We start from the raw sequence: 21,307 nt of genomic DNA, 5'->3' as shown, positions 1-21,307 counted from the left end.
CATTTGTATAGCTTTCTCCCTGCTGCTCCACTGCACTTAAACTCCTCCCTAAAGATAACCAACATTGTTAACCAGGCACTGTGCTGAGACTGTGTGATTTTTGCCGGGAAAAAAAGGTGAAAAAAAGCTAAAAAACACAGCAGCTTCATAAACAAATATATAAAAACACAAATTTGCCACAACACATACAAACAAAGAAACATCTTCATCAGCTTGACAACACATGTGCAGTGTTTAGTAAAAGCACAAGATAAACCAAACCCTGGAAATACAAAACGCAGCAGATAAAAAAACGTTGGAAGACGCTCAAAACACAACAGAGACCAGGGTTCAGTAAACAAATAAATGTGTTAACGTTTGCTAACATTAGCCTATAAGTTCATGAAGTGCAACTGTATCCTTCATCTCAATTAATGTACAATTAATAACAAGTATGTAACTCTTTGCCCACCACAATAAGTTTAAAGACTGTAACTAGTTAATACATCAGAGATATTTCCTCCCTCACCGCATTCAAAACATCACTCAAAACCCACCTGTTCAACACTGCATTCAACCACTGCCCCCCCCCCCTATTTTCGGTTTTGTTTCTCTTTTTGAATTGTTTTTTGCTGTTTTTTATTCTCTGTCAAAGCGTCTTTTGAGTGTCTAGAAAAGCGCTATACAATCATGTATTATTATTATTATGAATAGAAAATTGAATTAACATTTTGAATATAAGCTAATGTATATTTTTAAAGCTCCACCTCAACCTGATACAACATGTAAAATAAATGTTTAAAAAAAGCAACAAATAGCACAAAGACACAGATAGCAACTAGCGTAAAGTAGCATAGCTTTAAAATGTTGCAATTACATGGACACATATTTCCATCAGGGTGGTGTAGTCCAACAACAGAGCTAAAAGTGTGAATATTGGCCTCACGTTCGACAGGTGGCAAGAAACAAGATGTGTATGTTGTTGCTTGGTTGTATTGCTGACTTCTCTGAATATGTCAGATGCAAGCAGGGAGCGAGCATTTTCACAATGACTCAGTAAACTAGAGCTGCTGACAGTACTCTATTCTAATATTAAACAGCTCTCCAGGTTTATTTTAAATCCCCAGATTAGCTTTATTATTCTGTCGCCAGCTACTTTGCATATAAATGATTCAGGACACAGAAACTTTGAGCCTTGTTCAACAAAAGACCTTATGCCATGCCATCGGCTGTCAAAGTGTGCCGACAGTAAATACATTTAAAAAAAATGTTTTGTTCAACTGTTTCCTTTCATTCCACTCTGTGTCAGAGCAGGCAGGCAGCAGAAGACCTGAGATTGATATTAAAAAAAGCTGCCATTGGAAATCTGAAAGCGTCAATCATTTATAGATAATGCGCTTTTTAGTCTTTTTACGACATGTGGAAAAAAGGGCAGCACAGTCGCCCGCAGCTCAGAAAGAAAGCAGGAGAGGAGTGTGTCTGGGTTTTAGTAGTATTAAGGACAGTTAAGTGGATGACAAAGTTAGATGAACGCTTCACAGCAGGAGCTTTTGTCTGCAAAGTTCCACTTGAGCAGAAATATGACTTCAAAATAAAGATGCCTCAGTCGCCACTCGCCGCTGTGACCATTTCCAATCCCACCATAGAGATCACATGGTTCACCAAACTGCGAACAAAGACTCACTGCATGCAGGATTCATGTGACCAGAGACAGACACTTCACAGGCTCAGCCCTCACTGACGACTCAATTCAGCCAATGGAGCTCAGATATTAAATAAGTGGTTTCAGATATATAGATTTAAGACTGTGACAGATTCACTTATATTGAAAAAAACCTGTAAAATATTTCATGCAGTGAATAAATCGATGAAATGACTTTTCAAAAATATGGAACACAGTCAAGTGTCCTTTAACCAGTGGTGGAAAAAGTAAAAGTATACAATACCACTGCATTAAAATACTTTCTTACAAGTAAAAGTCTTCCATCTTACAGAGGGAAAAGAAAAATAATAGAAGCAGATTATACTTAGAGTACCAAAAGAAAAAGTAGACGTAAAGAATTGCACATTTTAAAAGATCATGTATGATGATGATATAATTATAGCTGTATTGATTCGGCCAATTATATATGTCCATGGTGACTTACTAATATACCATCATTTATAAGTTGATTTTATGGTTTGCGTTAATTAATCTCTAAGGTAACTAGTACCTAAAGCTTTAAATATGTGTAAAAAGTAGTATACAAAGTGCAAGATTTGCAGCTTAAATGTATTTGTGTAGAAGTCAAATGTGTTGATAAACATAAAATGGAAGCAGATCTGTAAAGTAAATGTATGGTTATAGTCCACCACTGCTATCAATGCAAGGACAAAAGGTATACAGTTTGAATCGAATGCAAATGTTTTACAGATCATTAGCGTTTTTTACTGTCAATTTTAAAGCTTTAATTTGGAATGTTGATTACGACTAAGAGTAGCAGTGTTTGAAAAAGTTCACAAAAACCTGCAGAAATACAATCACCACTAACAATGCCAGTGCAGCATTTACAGGGAGAATCTGTATCAAACGGAAAGAGAAAATTACTTTGATGTAGACAGTCCGGACTGCTGAATCTGCTCCAGTATTCGTGCAGAACATCAATGCAGTGAGCTCGATGTTGGATTATCCTTTCTCTCAGCGTGATATTAAACAGTAAAAAATAAAACAGTTTGGATCACAAAGCTTTGTTTGGATTTAAAGGAGAGAAAATTGGCTACCAGAAAGAATGGATTTGTGTTTATCTCCTCTATACAAGTCAAATCAGTTATATTTACTTGTGTTTATCTACCTTATGTTACTGTTATTTTTTAACGTTACTTGTAAGTCTGCGGAAATGCACTCCGTCAACAGATGACATGTTAATAAATATTTTTAAATACATTAAAAGGTCACCTATATTATTATGCAAAATCCTCTTTTTCATGTCTTTTATACATCAACATGTGTCCTCTCTGTGGAAAGAGATTCTGAACGTTTCAGGAACAAAGATTCTCTCTCTTTTTGTCCTGATCCATTTATATAAAAACCTGTCTGAAAATGAGCTGATCAGATTTGGGCCACTTTATGATGTCATAACGACGTTCTGGCTTGTGTAACCATTAACCAATCACCAACCAAGGTAACCCCCCCCCACCCCCACCTTATCACCTGAATCTCCTCCTAGAGCACCATTGTGTTATTGTTAACCAAATATCTCTCAGATGGGCGTGGGGAAGGGATCTAAAGTAACAGACACAGAATCAGCACTTTTGAAACAGGGCTGAAACAGAGGGGATTATGGGTAATGCTGCAATGATCCGTTTGGTGTTTGGAGCCAAACACTTGTTTTGTATATATCTGAGACCTATAATATATTGATGAAAAACAGTATAATAGGGGACCTTTAAATGTCTGATCGCTTATAACATTTTCATAACAAAAATATGTAATAATTTACAGACCAGATCAGCTTGTTATTAATTAGTTTGGACCAATCTAGTGGACTTTATTATAACTGAGCAGCACTGCAGAGGCAGTCGTCAATCTGTCATTATGAATGTGGTGCAGCGATGACAGGGTGGAGGAAATGAAATGGGAGATGGAGTGAGGAGAGAAGGCAGAGAGAGGAGAGAAGGCCAGCACACTTTGCTCTGAAGAGATCATATTGGAGAAAATAGTGGAAAAGAATCAAATAGCACAAGAAAGAGAATCAAGTCTTGAGACTCAATGTACGGTGAAACAGCTTGCACTTTGACTCACCCCTCCAAGTCACTACAGATATCTACGCATCAGGCCTTTTGTTTGGGGATAGGGTCACAGTAATGTGCTTTCGCTGTCAAAACTCATACAATCAAAACACTAAAGAATCATAAATATTTCAGGGCCAGTCGGCTCTTTCCATGTTTCATCTCCACCGCCACCGCCACTGTGGCAGTGACCCGTTGTCAGGGCTCTGGGGTGAGGTAAGCTCCCTAAGGTAAACAGGAGACCGAGAGAAATAGAAAAAGGGTATTAAAAAAGAGATGGAATTTAGTCATAAAAATCAGTGAGAAAAATGATTCTCTGTTGAAGGAAAGCTGACGCTACCTGTTGGCCATGGCGAGACACTCAGCTCTGTTATTTGTTGCTTTTCATTTCGTATGTTGCATGCAGTGACCTGGCATTTCCCATGTGCGCTGACAGTGGCCACATATCTTTTAGATTATGCGTTTTTAGAGGTCTGCTAGAGGTTCCCCACAAATCATTTTTTCAATATCCTTTAAGCCAAAAGCAAAACAGTCATAAACCGTCTGTAGCTGGTTAAGTTTCCCTCGCAGAGCACTTAAAACTGGAAAGATTAAAGATCGTTATTCTAGCAGAAAGTTTACTGCATTAAGTTAACGACTTTCATGAGCTTTCATTTTGGGATTCCATCGTTTCTGGCAATGTTCAATTGTCATTCTTATGCACACAATTAGTGAAGCTTGGGTGTTTTGCTTTTGAGGTTGGCCAGTTAAACTATAAGACTTTAAATGCAAGGTTGGGTACAAAATAAGCGGACTCAAGGAAAACAATAGATATTTATTTAGGAAAATACTACACCAATGATGAATATGACCTTGCGGTGACCCCGTTGCAAACTATTTGGAGCCACTGACCCGCATGTCGACCCCGCTCTCTTCCTGTCTTTCTTTGATCCTGAGCTACCATCGAGTAAAGGCAAAAAATAGAATCATTACTTGATTCAGGCCTGCTGCATGTAGGCTTCCTTGCCTAGGGTTTTATGAGAACATAAATATCACTCTTCTATATTCTCATTTAGCTGTGCCAGCAGTTAGGTTAACCTACCATAAACACTTCAAACTGTGGTAAACAGCTCGCAAGGTAATACAATCTACCAACCAGCACCTATAAAGCTCACTAATCAACATGTTATACTAGTAGAAAAAGTGTAAAACTAATAAATGTTTTTCAGGGTCCTAATATGTGCCAGATTATTTCCTAGGCATGACCAGCAACTTCCTGAGTCTCCACTGGATGGCTGGCAACTGCTAACGGTCAAGTGATAGTCTGGCACGTGTCCATATAACAGTAAACGACATATAATGTTTTTTTAAGGATGCTTTAGAAGCTCTGAGGAGTGGATTTTTTTTACAGTTTGACAAAGAGCCAGGCTAGCTTTTTCCCCATTTCAAGTCTTTTTGCTAAGCTAAGCTAGCTGCAATTAGCTCCAGCTACATATGTACTGACTGTTCATATGTGAGAATGTTATCAATTCTCTAATGCTAACTCTTCAGCAACTCTGTTTCTAGTCTTTATGCTAAGCTGAGCTAAATGCGATTAGCTGCAGTAACATATGTACTGTCTGTACCCATGTGACAGTGCTATCAATCCTCTCACATAACTCTTCAGCAAAACAAATAACATATCCCAAGATGTCGGTGTCTTTGAACTGTTTCTTCAAACGAGACTCAAGGCAGCTTCAGATCGTGATATTCTCATAAATGCATCCTATTGGAAAGAATGCTAAAAATGAATAATGTGCACACCAGTATTTGACTCAAGGTGAACCTGCTGTCTCTTTATTATTTCAACATGATGGAGTAGATCTCTTATACAACCGGTGCATTTCCTGAGCATTGGTTATGCCTTATTAATATGTTATTGAGCAGAATATAGTAAGGGCAGAGGTCCATATCAAGTTCCAACCTGCAGATGATTTGTAGCTGTGTTGTATGTTACTGATACCTTATGTTGCAAGCCTCCGGAAATTTGTTGCAGGATGTTGGAAATAAGATTCCTATCAATGGTGTAGCGCAGATGAAACCAAGCAGATCGGGTCAGCCAATAATGGATTGAAACTCATTTCTACGGTTTCCAAGCCGCTGATAATGAAGAGCAGAAGGTGAAACAGGAGGGAAAAGGAACGTGGAGCCAAATAAATGCTTGTGATGTCTCCACAGTACACCTGAGACTGGTGGTGTGATATTAAACATGAAACAAACCAAATGGATTTTATTACAGAGTAATTATTCTGCTCCTTTCATAGCTTAGCACAGGCCTCTTTGCTTTCTAAAGTGCCTTTTGATGATGATGGATATCTTATTAAAACAATTATTCTTCAATGAAAAACAACTCAAAGATGAATAGTGCCCATGGGATTTTAACATCTTAAAAGTTGTTATATTGATCCATTTAACGTTTGTTGTGGTTTTTAATTAGGTGTTGGTTTTATTTTGGGTAATTTGATCAATTCTAACGGCTACTGTAATGGAAGTATATAAATATGTGTGGGATAATAAATTGCATGTTGTCAAACCTAAGGTAATGCATTTGCTCACTTTAAATGGTCTATTGATGATATTTGTTGCTATGTGTACCGCACTCTGTGTCTTTCTTTTATATAACGACCAAATAATCTAAAGGATGACAACCATAGAACTCTATTTACTGTGAAAAAGGCACACAATATCTTAAAAAATGAATCCATATAAATAAGATTGGTGGGTTCTGCTTTCACATCCATGAAAATCAGGTTCAATTGCCAATTTATTGCAGTTATCGTGAAAGACGTCTTCAGGCAGGGTAAGCAGACAAAGGGGGGGAGAGTGGAGTGATCACTTTACTCTAAGGGATGGAAGATTTTCCTGTTATCTACTAATCTTCAATTACTCAATATCCAGAACAATTTTGGCCTCAATCAACTGATCCAGTGAAGCAGAGTTAAGAGTTAAGCGGGAACAGATGAGAGCCTTCGGAGAAGATGTTGCCAACTCTTTTGCAGGAGAATGTGTTGGCACTGGTTGTGTGTGTTTTAGTTAAAGGCGTAAAATACAGCGGTTGAATTGCTTGGTCATTCATAAACAAATCAAACAATATGAGGGAAAGGAGCCATACAGCTGTGGTCAAGACAACACACCCATGTTTCCCACATTATGCTATTTTCTCTCACTCTGACCCATTTAGTCTCACAACCGCAGTCTGGTGTTGCAAGACATAAACCAGCCTGGATTTTAAACATGGCAAAAACAAAGCTACAACAGGTATTCAATGAATTTCAGATAGCAACATTCAAAGTAATCTGTTACCTTTCTCTTGAAATTGGTGCAGGCATTTAGGAAAACACAACGGGACACATAATGGAAACTGTAATGACTTGAAAAATGAAAATCTGTTCTAAATAAAAAAAGGGAGAGATAATGGAGTTTGAGTCGTGATGAATCACAGTATCCACCAGGGGAAGTATCTGTGTTAAAATAATAAAGTACACAGTATGTTTATATAATGTATAAATGCCACGTGAAGAAGAAAGCCTATGTGAAAATAAGATCTTAGACTAAGTCGATTAATGCAGTCTGCACTCCTTTAAAACCCAGGCCTCATATTTTCTGAAGATTTTAAAAAATGTATTCTTGAATATTTAATACAATATATGATCTCTGCTGTGGAGTTTTAGTGTATCTGCAGTAAAGACATCTTAAGGATGTAGATGTGCATGAGTCTAGCTCATGGTCTAGCTCAGTGGGTGAGGCTACAGACATCAGGTCCAAGTTGACTCTATGGGTAAAGACTGCCCTCTCAGGGTTTACTAAGTCAATTGCAGATAACATGGCAGCCTGGATCCCAGCCATCTGGCTTTATACACAGTATAATGCACTTCACAAGTGAATCAATGGTGATAAGTACTAATCGTTGTTTTCTTTGCACACAATGAAAGCGTTTAACACAATATTACGTAGGACTAATGAAATATAAGGACACTTAATTAATGTGTCAACAACCTTTCATAAAAAGCTTCCATGACTACTGTATAAACAGTAACATAACTATCAACACAGTTTATAATCAGTTGGAGATTTAACAAACGTTCTTAACTCAAAGTCCACTTACTGGGTTTCTTCTGGAGCTTTCTTGATGCATCTTGTTGCATCTTATGGCTTTCATTTGTGTTTGGGGATCATAATTGCCTGAAGAGTGAAAAAGAAAGAATGACAAATTAATATATACTTCAATAATAACCATGATCATTTAATATAACTCATATAATACATTTGATTAATAGGTATGATAAATAAATATGTCATGTTTGATATCCACATAAAACATAAAGACATCATTTTTATTATGATTTCAATTATCCATTAACTTTTTAGGCACAAGTGATGGATGATTCACAGGAGCAGTTATAGTTGTATGGTTATAAAAAAATTCCTTATAGCTGCTTACAACTGCATTAAAGTCCAATGTTAAACACGTATTCGGGGATTGCTGCTGGTAGGCTAAATAGAAAAGGTTCAAGCTTTAACCTTACCTTAAGAAACAAAAGGAAAAGTAAAGCTTGAAGGTACTGAACTTCAAAACAAGTATGAAAGAAAACTGATCAAAAGGTCAACTTATGAGTATATCATCTATATACAACCGCCTGTTATCACAGGAGATAACGGCATAAACATCTCCCTGATAACTGATACAAATCCAATATATGTTTACAAGGTGTGGCTGAAAGCTCCTAAAAATTGTCAATAAGTGGACCTTGTGCAGAGATTTATTTTCTTAATTAATTGTTAACCTGTATAATAGATGTGGACTTGAAACACCGTGGCACCATGAAGTGCCACATCATTAAGTTTCCAAAACCAGTGATGGAAGAAGTAGTGCAAACAATGAATGTATTTCAACTTATCACTTATCACACTACGATTTAATTTGCTACAGAACAGACATTAAACAATAAGAGTATATCTTGGGAAATAGGGGCCATTAAGCAGAGGTGGATAAAGTACCCAGATCCTTAAGTAAAAGTAATGATACCACAATTTAAGAATACTTAATTACAAATAAGTATTGAATAAGTATCACAGGTATTAAAGTAGAAATCTTACTTAAGTAAAAAGTACATAAGTCCTATCAGTTTAGTGTACTCAAGAATCAAAAGTAAAAATACTGATTGTGCAGAATCTCAAAGTGTTGTATTAATATATAATATTTTATTATTCTGTTTTTATTTTTTAGAAAATGCATATTAGAGTTGTATAATGCTCTACGTTGATATTATGGTCAAATGTAGGATACTTTGTGTACTGCTGAGTATATTAATACTTGTTGTATTTATGTAAAAAGTGCCAGTAACTAAATCAATTACGATATTTCCCTTTGAAATGAGTGGAAGTATAAAGTAGCATAAAATGGAAATACTCAAGTAAAGTATAAGTTTCCCCAACACTATTATATATATATATATATATATATATATATATATATATATATATATATATATATATATATATATATACTAAAAAAGTACAGTAGCCTACTTGAGTAAATGCTAGTTATGCCACCACTACCAATAAGTAAGGCAACAAAAGTTAGTTGAGTTAAAGAGAAAGTAAAGACATTAAAGTTACAACTTCTGGCTTGTTAATTGTGCATGAACTTAGCTTTGTATGTCAGTGTATTCACATCAATTCTACCAGATGTGACAGCTGTGTGTGTAACTTCCGTGCTGTGATTTAATTGGTTTAAAGTGTTTGAAGACAATCCCTCTCTCCGCCTTCCTGCGCTGCATTCCGGAGAACAGAAGGAGGAACAGGGCCTGGTTGTGGGCTGGACCGCCGGTGCATTGACCAACAATATCCTGCAGGTCAAACCAGAACAGAGGAGCAACAAGCTGCCAGTGAGGTCAGTTTTAACAGCTCTGTTTTCTTTTTTAATCAACTTCATAAACACGTATGCTAAGCTAACTCGTAACTTAACCTCACTTTCACATTGAGGGAAAATACCTCCATACTTACTTTGCTCCGCTTCGAGGAGGGTTGCATTTGACCCGAAATTGTAATAAATAAGGATAAACCGATCACAATATGGGCTGTTGTTTGCTGTAACAAGTCATAGTTTCACATCTGGGGTAAAGTTCATCAACCATTAACTGGAGAAATGACAGCTGATTTGTAGCATTAGGACGAAACGGTGTTGTGTTCAAAGGCAGCCAGAAGGAGTTGGAAATCAGCAAGATTTAAACAGTTGTGTCACGCGTTTATGTTTCTTCGAGAAATGAACATTTGCTATTTAATGCCAAGACAGAGCATTGTCTTTAAGGTGTATGTCTTAAAAATAATGTTGTGCTTGCTAACACAGTGACCACTTGAGGCATTTTAAGTGTTTGGATATGATCTTCTCATACACAAAAAATATATGCACTCAATATGACTTATTTGATGGTTTTCTTCGGAGCTGAAGATATAAGATTTTCCAATATTTCACAAGAATAATAAATACTTGTATCTCGCTTCTTGAACCTGTTTTGATATTATGACCTCTTGGAAGGTCTTAACTTCGTGGCTGGGTGCTGACTAAATTATTTATATGTATTTGACTGATCTGGGTCGACACAATTCCAGCAATCTTTTGGGAAATATAATGATCTTATGATACTCGTGAAAATTATAAAATCAATATTACATTTTTGAGAAACTAGCTCTTTCCTCTTCTTTTTTTTCTCAGTCTGTCAGATCAACGACAGCTGTAGTCCTTTGGATCAAGGACGGCTGATTTCCTCTTTAACCCACTGACTTGTACTGATCCCTCTTTGTTTTTCAGCTCTCTCCAGTATGACAAGTGTCTCAACATTTCCTGGAGATGTACCAGCTTGTCCATTAATATCAGAGGTCACATAATAATCTGTCATGTCCAAAGGGATTGCAGCAGCCTTCCCTTCTCTGAAAGGAGATGATGTGTCTCAACAGTCTGAGGATGTTACAAATAGTCCTAACGCAATAGGAAAAGGCTTGTTTATGAAAGCTTTGCTGCAATCACTTGTCAGGCAGACAATGATTATTTCCGAAAGTCTAAAGTAACTCTAGTTTTTATTACATAACTGCCTTCCTCACAATATGTACCGTGTCTCTAAAAATTATCTCGGGTTCATCTCACAATTGATAGCAGGGAACAAATTGACAGACTTTGCTTTGTAATAAAATCAGTGAAGATGTCTCCAACTGCGTTTGAGAAAAAAAACATGTTGCTCAACCAAGCTGTTGCAACAAAATGCAATTTGCAAACACAGAGTCTGGAAAGATTTTATCAGCCAGACTTATAAAGGTCACCCATGGTTGGAGCTGTTTGTCTTCTGTGTAGTTTTATGGATATGAGTTGAGTCTGGTCCGTCATGTGGACGTGTAGACCGTCATGTGGACGTGTAGACCTGAGATTGAACTTCCTGTACAGCTGGTCGGCTGCACTTCTCACGTCTTTGCTGTCTGTTTTCCAAGCAGTACGATCACAGAGGTCATGTCCTTCTTTGATTGATTCCTCTGCCCTTAACATCAGGGTAACCATTGTAAACAATTAGTGTTTCAGAAACTACAGGTGGACTCCTGCTATGTCTCCCTGCAAGCCATCTGGTAGATTTCAAACAGATGCCGTCCACATGTTGGGAGCACCAGCTTTCATGCCTCTTAGTTTTTCTCATTTGCATCGCTCTGTCATGTTATTTTTGTTGATTCATCTGCAGTTTTCCTGATAAGGTTTGGTATATATGTCAGAATATTATGAGAAATCAATTAAGTTAAGTTAATTAATTAATTAATTAATTAAGTTCTCAGAACCCAAGGTGATGTCTTCAAGTTGCTCTTTTTCTGGCAGCAGTACAAAATATATCCAGTAAACAGTATTATCAGATTTTTAAAAAGCTAAAAATCCTCATGGTGGAGAAGCAGGAACCAGAGAGTGCAAGGGAGGGAAACAATGATTATACGCTTAAATGAATAATAATAATAATAATAATAATACATTTATTTTGGGGGGTGCCTTTCATAACACCCAAGGACACCTTACAGGGCATAGGGGCAATATAGGGAACAATTAAAACAGTGGATTTTGTGAAGTATCAGCCGGGGTAAGACAAGACAAACAACAGGAAATGGACTATAGAAGGACACAAAAGGACACGGGGTACAGTTTATAAAGAAAATGCCAGTTTGAACAGGTGGGTTTTGAGTTGGGTTTTGAATGTTGTTATGGAATCAGACTGTCGGATGTGTAGTGGCAGGGAGTTCCAGAGTCTGGGAGTCGAGCACCCATGGTTTTGAGGCGAGAGCTTGGGACGGTGAGAAGTCTTACGGACGAAGAGCGGAGGGTGCGGGAGGGGGTGTACTCCTGAAGGAGGTCGGTGATGTAGATGGGGGGCAAGGTTATGGACAGCTTTGTATATGAGTAGAATGTTTTTGTAGTCAATACGGTAGCGTACAGGAAGCCAGTGTAGCTGAGTGAGAATGGGGGTGATGTGGTCGGATGAGTTGGTGTTGGTGATGATCCGGGCAGCAGAGTTCTGGATTATTTGCAGTCTATTGAGGAGTTTGATGGGAAGGCCAGTCAGAAGTGCATTGCAGTAATCAATCCGGGATGTGACGAATGAGTGGACCAGGATTTCAGTGCTGGGTTGGGACAGAGATGAGCTGAGTCTGGAGATGTTCCGAAGATGAAAGAAGGCGGTGCGGGTGATGTTTTTTATGTGTGGTGAGAATGAGAGGGAGCCGTCCAGAATGACACCGAGCCTTTTCCCTTGGGCAGCGAATGGTATGGGGAAGCCGTCGATGATGATGTTTGGTGCTGGGGTGTTACGTGACTTGGTGAGGGTGGATTTGGAGCCGATGAGCTGGGCCTCAGTTTTCCTACCGTTAAGCTTCAGGAGGTTCCTGCTCATCCAGCTCCTGATGTCCTCAAGGCAGGTGGTGAGGGAGGTTGGGGCAGCGGTGGGTTTGGAGGAAATGTAGACCCGTGTGTCGTCGGCGTAGCAGTGAAAATGAACCTCAATCAATACATTGACTTACTGTTTTACTTAGAACATGAGATAAACACTTTGTTTGTGTTCTGGACTCATTTGGCAGATTAAACTATAATGTAAATATTGTACATTGAAATGTTGCGTTGCACACAGTGTAGCCTATGGAGACATTCGCTCACTTCACCTGTCCTGCGCGAAACTGAGATTATGCTATTCATTTCTCCTCCTTACAAGAAGAAAAGACACTGAATGAGCAATTGATTTTGTAACCTTTTCTGTGACCCAATCAAGTGAAAGATATCGATTTTATTCAAGGCAATAACTCATTGTATTAATGTAATACGGTAGTTTTCACTTAAAGCTATTTTTCACTTGAGTAATGGCTTGGTTTTTGATTTAAAGTGACATTTTACTGTAAAACATTCAATATTTTCCTTAAAACATTCCCTTGATGTAAATGATATTGAGATCCATTTTGCCTGCATGCCTTCAAGTGAGCTTGTGAACAATCAATCTCCTGCATTAGTTCCCTGCTGGTTCATATTTATTCATGAGTTTCTCTTGACTCTAAGCCATAAATGTGACAAATACCTGTATCAGCCCCAACATTTCTGTCTATACTCCTTTTATCTTGTTTCAATCATCACCCAGAGAAACCAATATTGTTTCTTAGTATGTACACATACTACAAAGCCGAGGTTTTAAGAAAAATTGAAGGAAGGAATATATTTTGTGACTGATGCAAAGATACTCGTGGAACAGCGAGTCATAAACCTCAGTGATGATGTCACTAGATGTAGATATTAAAAATATATGTGTGTGTTTACATGTATAACTATCCCATACATGACCTACACTTTGATATACCAATCATTGGCCTCATGTATCCCTCTTTTCATGAGCAAATTCAAAAGTTTTATCAGCTTCAGATCTTAACACTTTCATTTAATTATTTCGAGATGATGTTATTTAAAAGAAAAGCAAGCACAAATTATGGAAATAAACAATACAAAAAAATCAAAATATATCGTAATCCATATTTTGACTTTAAACTTTGACAGTGTAGAGTTTGAAGTGTTAATGGCTTTGCTCGGCTGCAGCATATTCTTTTTTAGGTGCAGTTTCATCCTCATTGCATCATAGTGTTGACAAATGAATTGAACATGCTTGAGTTGCCTTTCAGCCCATTTATTGTTAAACCGTTTGACAGGACACCCATTCCATTTCCAAAAGTATTACCGATTCTTCTCAAGAAAGTGTATCAGCCTCTTAAACAGAGAAATATCAGAGATGTATTTTATCATGCATACCGGGCAGTGTGAGGTGAATCTCTGTGTGTGACTCTTTATATTTTATGTCAGAGATTGAATCCAGCCTTCACAATGGCAGACAGCGGGAAGACTAATGAGAGTGGAGCTGCAGCAGCAGAACCCGATAATGGAGACCAGCAGGTGAGGAGCACTGTGACCCGAAATGACACATATTATAAAACCCAGGCAGATTATGAACTCATTTGACGCTCGATAAGCCACTGTGGGGAATCAATCATTATTCACAACAGAATACTTGAACTCTGTCCTGAAAGATCTTAACTTTACGCAGACGGGGTTGTATTTAACTTTTTTTGTATGTCCCTTCAATAATGTTTCTTTTTGACCTAGAATATTGTTTCCCGAGTGAGCCATTTGCCTCTGGTCAGCTCGGCGTGCGGAGCGGTGTCCAGCGCCTACTGTAGCACCAAAGACAGCGTGCCCTTGCTGAAGGGAGTGATGGATGCAGCGGAGAGCGGAGTCCGGACCCTGGGGGCCGTGGCCACTACGGGCTCAAAGCCCCTCCTGGACATTATAGAACCACAGAGTGAGTTCTTGTCTCTCTGTAAAATATGATGTAACATAGTCGCAATGTTGGCGTACTATGAAAGAGGATTGCAAGCCTGTTGCTCATTAAAGGTGTGAAACCAATGTCGGGTCGAATTGGGCTAAACAAAACAAAAAATCTGAATAACAAAAAAAACAAAAAACATTTTCTACTATGAAAAGAAAATGTAGGATTGTTTATTGGTGTTGTTATTTTAATTTCCACAACTTTGCCATTCAGCATTTATTTCTCATTCATACTAATACACCACTTTATATATTGTACTCTTGATGTTATATATTGCAGTACAATGTACACATTTTTTAATTTTAACGTCTTTGGTTTATATACATGTTTTGTATCTTTTTATTTCACATTCTTACTTTAACCTTTTTAAGTCTATATAAATATCTTTATTTTATTTATTTATTTTACTGCACATCCATACTTTAACTGATTTTTTCTTATATGAATGTTTTTATTCTATTTGTTTCTTATTTCTTTTAAACCATTCTATTATGGAGCAACCTTTACAAAACCTAGTTTCCCCCGTGATACATATTTCCTGTTTCTGTTTCTGGGTATTGCTTCCGACTGATCGGGTTAGCCAAGGATTTGTTTCTAGTTGAAAACATTTAGTACATTTCTGTTATTCCAGTTGCCACGGTGAACGAGTATGCCCTAAAAGGACTGGATAAGATGGAGGAGAAGCTGCCTATTCTTCACCAGCCAGCAGACAAGGTCAGGCAGAAAATAAATAATGAAGTCAACAAACCTCTCTACATTCTGCATTTGGATTAATTAATTATAACCTAACCTCTATCATAGTAAGTCGTTTCACAGAATAACAGCCCATTTTATAACATGTGTGAGGAGTTCACATGTTGAATAACACTTCAGGTAACCATAGCAACACATTTGACACTTCACAATAGGTGCACAAATACTGTTACACTTTATTAACAAATAACAAAGCCATGGACTAAGCCACTGACTATTTTCCTTGAAATACAGTATATAGCCATGGTAAAAATGGAATAAAACGCTCCTCCATTAACTGCTCCCTGAATTTCATATAAGAGCTATTAGAATAAAAAAGAAGAGAACCGCCATTTCTCTCCAAGCATGACTCATCATCTGCTCTTCCTTCCTCAGGTGGTGTCGGACACAGTAGGTCTGGTGTACCAGTCGGTGGCGGGGGCCAAAGACGCTGTGCTGGGGGCTGCGATGGGCGGGGTGGAGATGACCTGGGCAGCCATCAGCGGAGGGCTCATGACCGCCATGGGCACCAGGATGGGCCAGATGGTCAGCTCTGGGATGGGCATGGCACTGAGCCGCTCCGAGGACTGGGTCGAGCAGAACCTCCCCCTCGCTGAGACCGAGCTGGGTCAGTAGCTCTTCTGAATGTGGAACGCATACAGTAATAAGTGCATAACCAGGGGAGGTGTTAAACACATATGGTTAATGGTGAGGTATAGACAGGTGTGTTTTGATTGTTGGATCAAATGAAGCTGAAACCAGGCTAGAGTTGGAATGAATGAATCATAGATAGATGGATAGGTTCTTTATTGATCCCAATTTGGGAAATGTTTGCGTTGCAGCAGCATAAAAAACAACGCAATGTACATAAGACAAATTAAGACACAAGAAATAAACAGTCCAAAATATTTCTGAAATACAGATAAAATAACATTTAAAAGTTAAAATATATATATACGTGGATGTGGAAAATATACATGTTGAAATTCAACTTTACAGTAACAAATATAATGCAGGATATTATTCTGCAAGAAATTGATTATTCAATATTAAATTGAATATAAATGTGAAATGTACAGTTGGAGTTTAAGTCAGTTATTAAGAGAAGCTATGGAGCAGAGAGTTCTCTTCCGTACAGAGGAGATAGACAACAATTGTCAAGTTTTCTTTGTCACAGCCGATTGTAAATAAACAACAAAAAAAGGTTTAGTGCTTCAAGACACAGTCGGTAAGGATTTAATTTCTATAAAGATATGCATTCCAGGGCTTCATCAATAATGCTTTGATGGAAACAAACTTTAATGTTAACAAATCACAGTTTTTAAATTGATTTAGTTGTCTTTCTGTCAATCAAGCACATTTAAATAATTGTAGGGTCTGGGCTTTTATTAACATTTGGATCCAACAATTAGCCTTTTAATGTATTTCATGAAAACAAAAGTGATTACATTCCTTCTTTCCTTAAATTGGCACTACATACATACATTTTCACTTGCAAACAAAGAATAAATAGTCAAAACAATTGTATATGAATTGGGAGGGATGAAACCCTCTTTAATGATCACACATGCAGAGCACACAGCACACACACAGTGAAATGTGTTCTCTGCATTTAACCCATCCTAGTACCAGGAGTCTAGCAATAGGAGCAGTGGGCAGCTATTGCACAGCGCCCGGGGAGCGAAGGGGGAAGGGAGGTGTCCGGTGCATTGCTCAAGGGCACCACGGCAGGGCAGGAGGTGAACTGGGACCTCTCCAAGTAGCAGTCCACACTCTGTATTTTAGGTCTGGTCGGGGACTTGAACCGGCGACCCTACAGCTCCCAGTCCAAGCCCCTACTGACTGAGCCACTGCCGGATATAGTTACACATTGGCATATGAGATCATATCTACATATCTAAATGTCTCTACAAGAGAAACATTTAGATATGTAAAGTTACAGAATGATAAGCTTTATGTGAGGCATTACTGCAGTGTACTTTAGCTTAATTTATTCCATAATTAGTATGCATGAACGATGGCATTTGCAATATTTGTCATTTACTGTGAGAGTCAGTAGCCAACTCTGTGTCCTTGCTTCACTGAGCTATAGATCAAACAGCAATTTGAGATGAGACTGTCCAAATGAATCATCACTGTAAAGGCAAGACATGGCGATGTGGGTGGTCGCGATTAAAGTGTTAAATTATACCACCGTAATTTGATTTGAACACATAAATGGTTTGGGCTATTCATAGAGAGGGAAGCAGGAATTCCAGTGAAATTCCCCTCTGTTAACTTGGCCCATAAAGCACCCTCAATTTCCAACACTCACTGCTTTGACACCTGCTACGGTGATGTCATGTTATCATGACAACCTGCCATACTCCAATATTGCAGGAATACTCAAGAGGCCATCCTCTTCTCTGATTATGGATATACAAATTATGCAATTGCTACTGTTATCAGTGGGAGCAGCTAAGTACCTATGATGGCAGTACTCAGGGGATTTTGGATTTGTTCAGTGGTCACTGTGGCTTTAAACAGAGGCACCGGCAGACTTTGCATTTCCCTTAGCTTCCACGAACTGATGGTTGGGGGAGCTGAGGTGGCTTTCAAGTATTTTTGTTCTCCTGAGCAGATGGTTTTTAACTCTTACAGAGTCAAGTAGTCCAACTTGTAACAGATACACCAATAAGCACTGCTCCATCCATCACTCAAACCATCACCACCACCTATACAGAATTCTGTACATGTGAGTGTCTTTAGTGTACTTCCTCATTTGGCAGTTAAATTTATATGACAAAGGATAGATCTATAATTAGACCTTTGTGCTCCCATCTACATATGTAATGCTTAATTTATATATTAAACATTTATTGGCACATTTGAGAATATGAGATTTATACTTTCCTTTTCAGCTGCTGTGGCTGAACCTGCCAGCAGTGAGGTGACCGCGACAACCACCCCCCCCAGCTACTTTGTCCGCTTGGGGAAACTCTCAGCCAAAGTCCAGGAGCGGGCCCTGCAGCACTCCCTGGGCCGGGCACGACATGCCAGGGATGCCACCTATTCTACAGTGGCTCAGATTACCAGTACTCTGGACCTGCTAGAGACTGCTCGCGCAGGTCTGGGTACCGCCAGTAACCAGATAGGAGGAGCCTCCGAGCAGCTGCTGCAGCGCTGGACCGAGTGGAAGCAGAAGCAGGCTGGAGCTGGACAGACCGAGTCCGAGCTAGATGGGACCAGAGATGAGGCTGAGGTCAGGGCTAAAGCTTTGGGAGTTGTCTTAATGGTTTCTAACAGGATTATGTTTGAATTTGATTGCATTTAGAGTGTGTATGCCGCACATACTGTATGCAGCATGTATAGTCCAAAGTGACTTGAAGTACCACTTTAACAAATGAAAGAAAGCTTATAGCATAACAGTGATAAGAACAGAGCAAGAGTCTTGGAATTAGCACTGAGTCCAACTTTTTTATTTTAGAGGCTGATATTGTATTGTAATGCCCCCAAAGATTCACATTACAATATAAATACATAATACAAATTACAACATAGACTATCCAATTGACAACATTGTAATGTAAAATACAAATTAAATAAATACATTTAAAATGAAGTACAATCAAATTAAATGTAAGACCCAGGTTTATGTTGAAGGCAAGCCTGAGCCAGCCATAATTGTAAGCTTTATTAAAAAGCAAAGTCTTAACCCCACTCTTAAATGACGAGAGGATGTTCAACAACAAACAGAGAGCTGGTTCCACAGAAGAGGAGCCTGATAGCTGAAGGCTCTGGTTCTCATTGTACTTATGAAGACTCTAGGGACCGCTAATAACCCTGCATTCTGGGAACGCAATACCCTAGTGGGTGGGTACTATGAGCTCTTTAAGGTAGGATGGAGCCTGAATATATTACATTGAGTCAGCTGAATTGGGATAAGATGGGGAAACTACCCTGGCTTAAGGAAGGCTTCTAGTGGCAAATCCTGGGCTTTCATTTTTCTGAATCCGCCTGAGGTTAGGTGAGGGTGTCTGACACACTAAAAGCACTCACAGAGATGCTGTTTAGTTCAACTTAAAGTAAAACATTTACAATAAACTCCGGTTGACTTCCCGGAAAATAAAATAAATCAAAAATCTAATTATCTTTATTGTGATCAAACATTTTTGTTACCTTTCCATTCACAGCAGCTGGAATGGCGGGTCCTCTCCATGGTGCAGGGTCTGAGCGACCAGCTGAAGTCAGCGTGCTCCAGCGTGGTGTCGAGTGCTCAGGGTCTGCCAGGTGCGGTCCAGGACCAGCTGACCAGCGCACGGCGATCTGCTGAAGAACTGCACGCCTCTCTGGGGAACACCAGCACCATCACACCCCTCCTCCTGGAGCAGAGCCGTCACAACCTGAACCAAGTACTAATTGCTCCACATTGTCTTTACCGCAGTGTTTAGTTTTGCTTCATCAGCTAAGCTAAATATAGTTTTTTGCTTGACGTTTTATTGCCCTTTTTTATTGCCATTACTTCACGCAGTTGGTCTTTCCATTACCTTTTAAATTGGTGCTGGAATAATACCCACAGTCTTATTGAACAAGAATTAAACAGAAACTGCTGCATACTTTACACAACCAAACATTCAATCTCAGGGGTGTCTGCTGATTAATATGCATTACTGAAAATAGGACAGTCAAGCTTACAGTATATTGTATTTAGTAGTGTACACATTAAACCTCAGTATTTCCTGCTACCAACAAGCTAAGCTTACTTTTTAGGTAGAGTTTCTGATCAGATTTTCGTTTAGTAATATTGTTGAAAGTGATACTAGTATGTCCTTGTTCCCAGGTTAAACAGTCCCTGGATGGTGTCATGGAGTATCTACTGAACAACACACCACTCAACTGGTTGGTGGGACCTTTTGCTCCGCAGATCACTGAGAGGGCAGAGGGAGCTGCGGCAATCGAGCCGAGCAAACCACACGACTAGAGTTCAAGACTTTGTTGTGTTCATGAGTTATTCAAGGTGATGACAGACATCTGTGTACTGTAGATGCACTATCTAAACATAAATATGCTTGTTTTAATGAAAAAAGGCCTTTCATTAATCAATGTTTTCTACATTATGCACTAATTATTGTATATGTGATATAAAAGTTAATGGAATTCAATAATAACCAAAAGCACTGACCTGTGGCCTTTGAAAATTAACTAGTTTGTGCATTTATGTTTCCTATAAGATTATAGTGTTTTTACATATCAATGTATGTATCCTCTCATACTGCTGTTTGAAAGACTTTTAATAGTGCCTTAAAATAAGTCAAAGCAATTCCTTATGAATAATCCAAATGAAAATTGTCTTTCAACACAGCTTTAACAAGTTGTGTTCATATAGTGTTTTCATTTATTGAAGGATTTGCAGTTATTATTTCAGTATTTTGTGTCTGAACTTTGATAGATTCAGCTAATGAGCTGTCAATGAGCTGACATGTCAATAACATTTTAAAACAGTACAGTATTAATGTCATGGCTGAATACATTAATAAAGGTGTTATTCTTGAGTTTTTGAGTTGTTTTTTGTTGGGGTGGTGGACTTTGCTTGCCACACTGACTGAAGGTTGAATCAATGCTGAGGATGACTTTGTTTTATTTAATGTTTCAGTTATTTAATTATAAACCCAATATCCTGTGTAAACTTTTGACACTTCTTGATTTTAAGAGGCTGATCAGACAATTAAATGAAAATAATTGTGCTTGTGCAAGCTACGGAATAATGAGTAAATCAGTTCATAATAGCTCATAACTAGCTCTAGTATTTTTTTTTTCTCTGCAAGTACAACAGCTTGACTGCAAAAACCATGTGTTATAAGAACAAGTAATCAGATGTATAGTTCATAGGTTTATCATTTGTTTTTAGATGTGCATATTTTATTTCAGTATCTTGTCTCTGAACTTTGGAT

General features: G+C 38.4%; 1 protein-coding gene across 1 annotated transcript; it reads left to right on the top strand.

Moving 5' to 3' along the window:
* The first annotated feature begins 9,509 nt into the window (after nt 1-9,509).
* plin3 (perilipin 3) lies at nt 9,510-20,908 on the top strand. The gene is made up of 8 exons (XM_079640813.1): nt 9,510-9,658; nt 14,123-14,212; nt 14,423-14,618; nt 15,277-15,359; nt 15,774-16,005; nt 18,278-18,618; nt 19,550-19,768; nt 20,197-20,908. The coding sequence occupies exons 2-8, from the start codon at nt 14,144-14,146 to the stop codon at nt 20,335-20,337; spliced, it is 1,281 nt and encodes a 426-aa protein (XP_079496939.1). The 5' UTR covers nt 9,510-9,658; nt 14,123-14,143; the 3' UTR covers nt 20,338-20,908.
* The last annotated feature ends 399 nt before the right edge of the window (nt 20,909-21,307 follow it).

Source organism: Notothenia rossii, assembly GCF_949606895.1.
Source record: "Notothenia rossii genome assembly, chromosome: 1".
NCBI classification, from domain to species: domain Eukaryota; kingdom Metazoa; phylum Chordata; class Actinopteri; order Perciformes; family Nototheniidae; genus Notothenia; species Notothenia rossii.
This window is presented reverse-complemented; position numbering and strand designations above follow the sequence as displayed.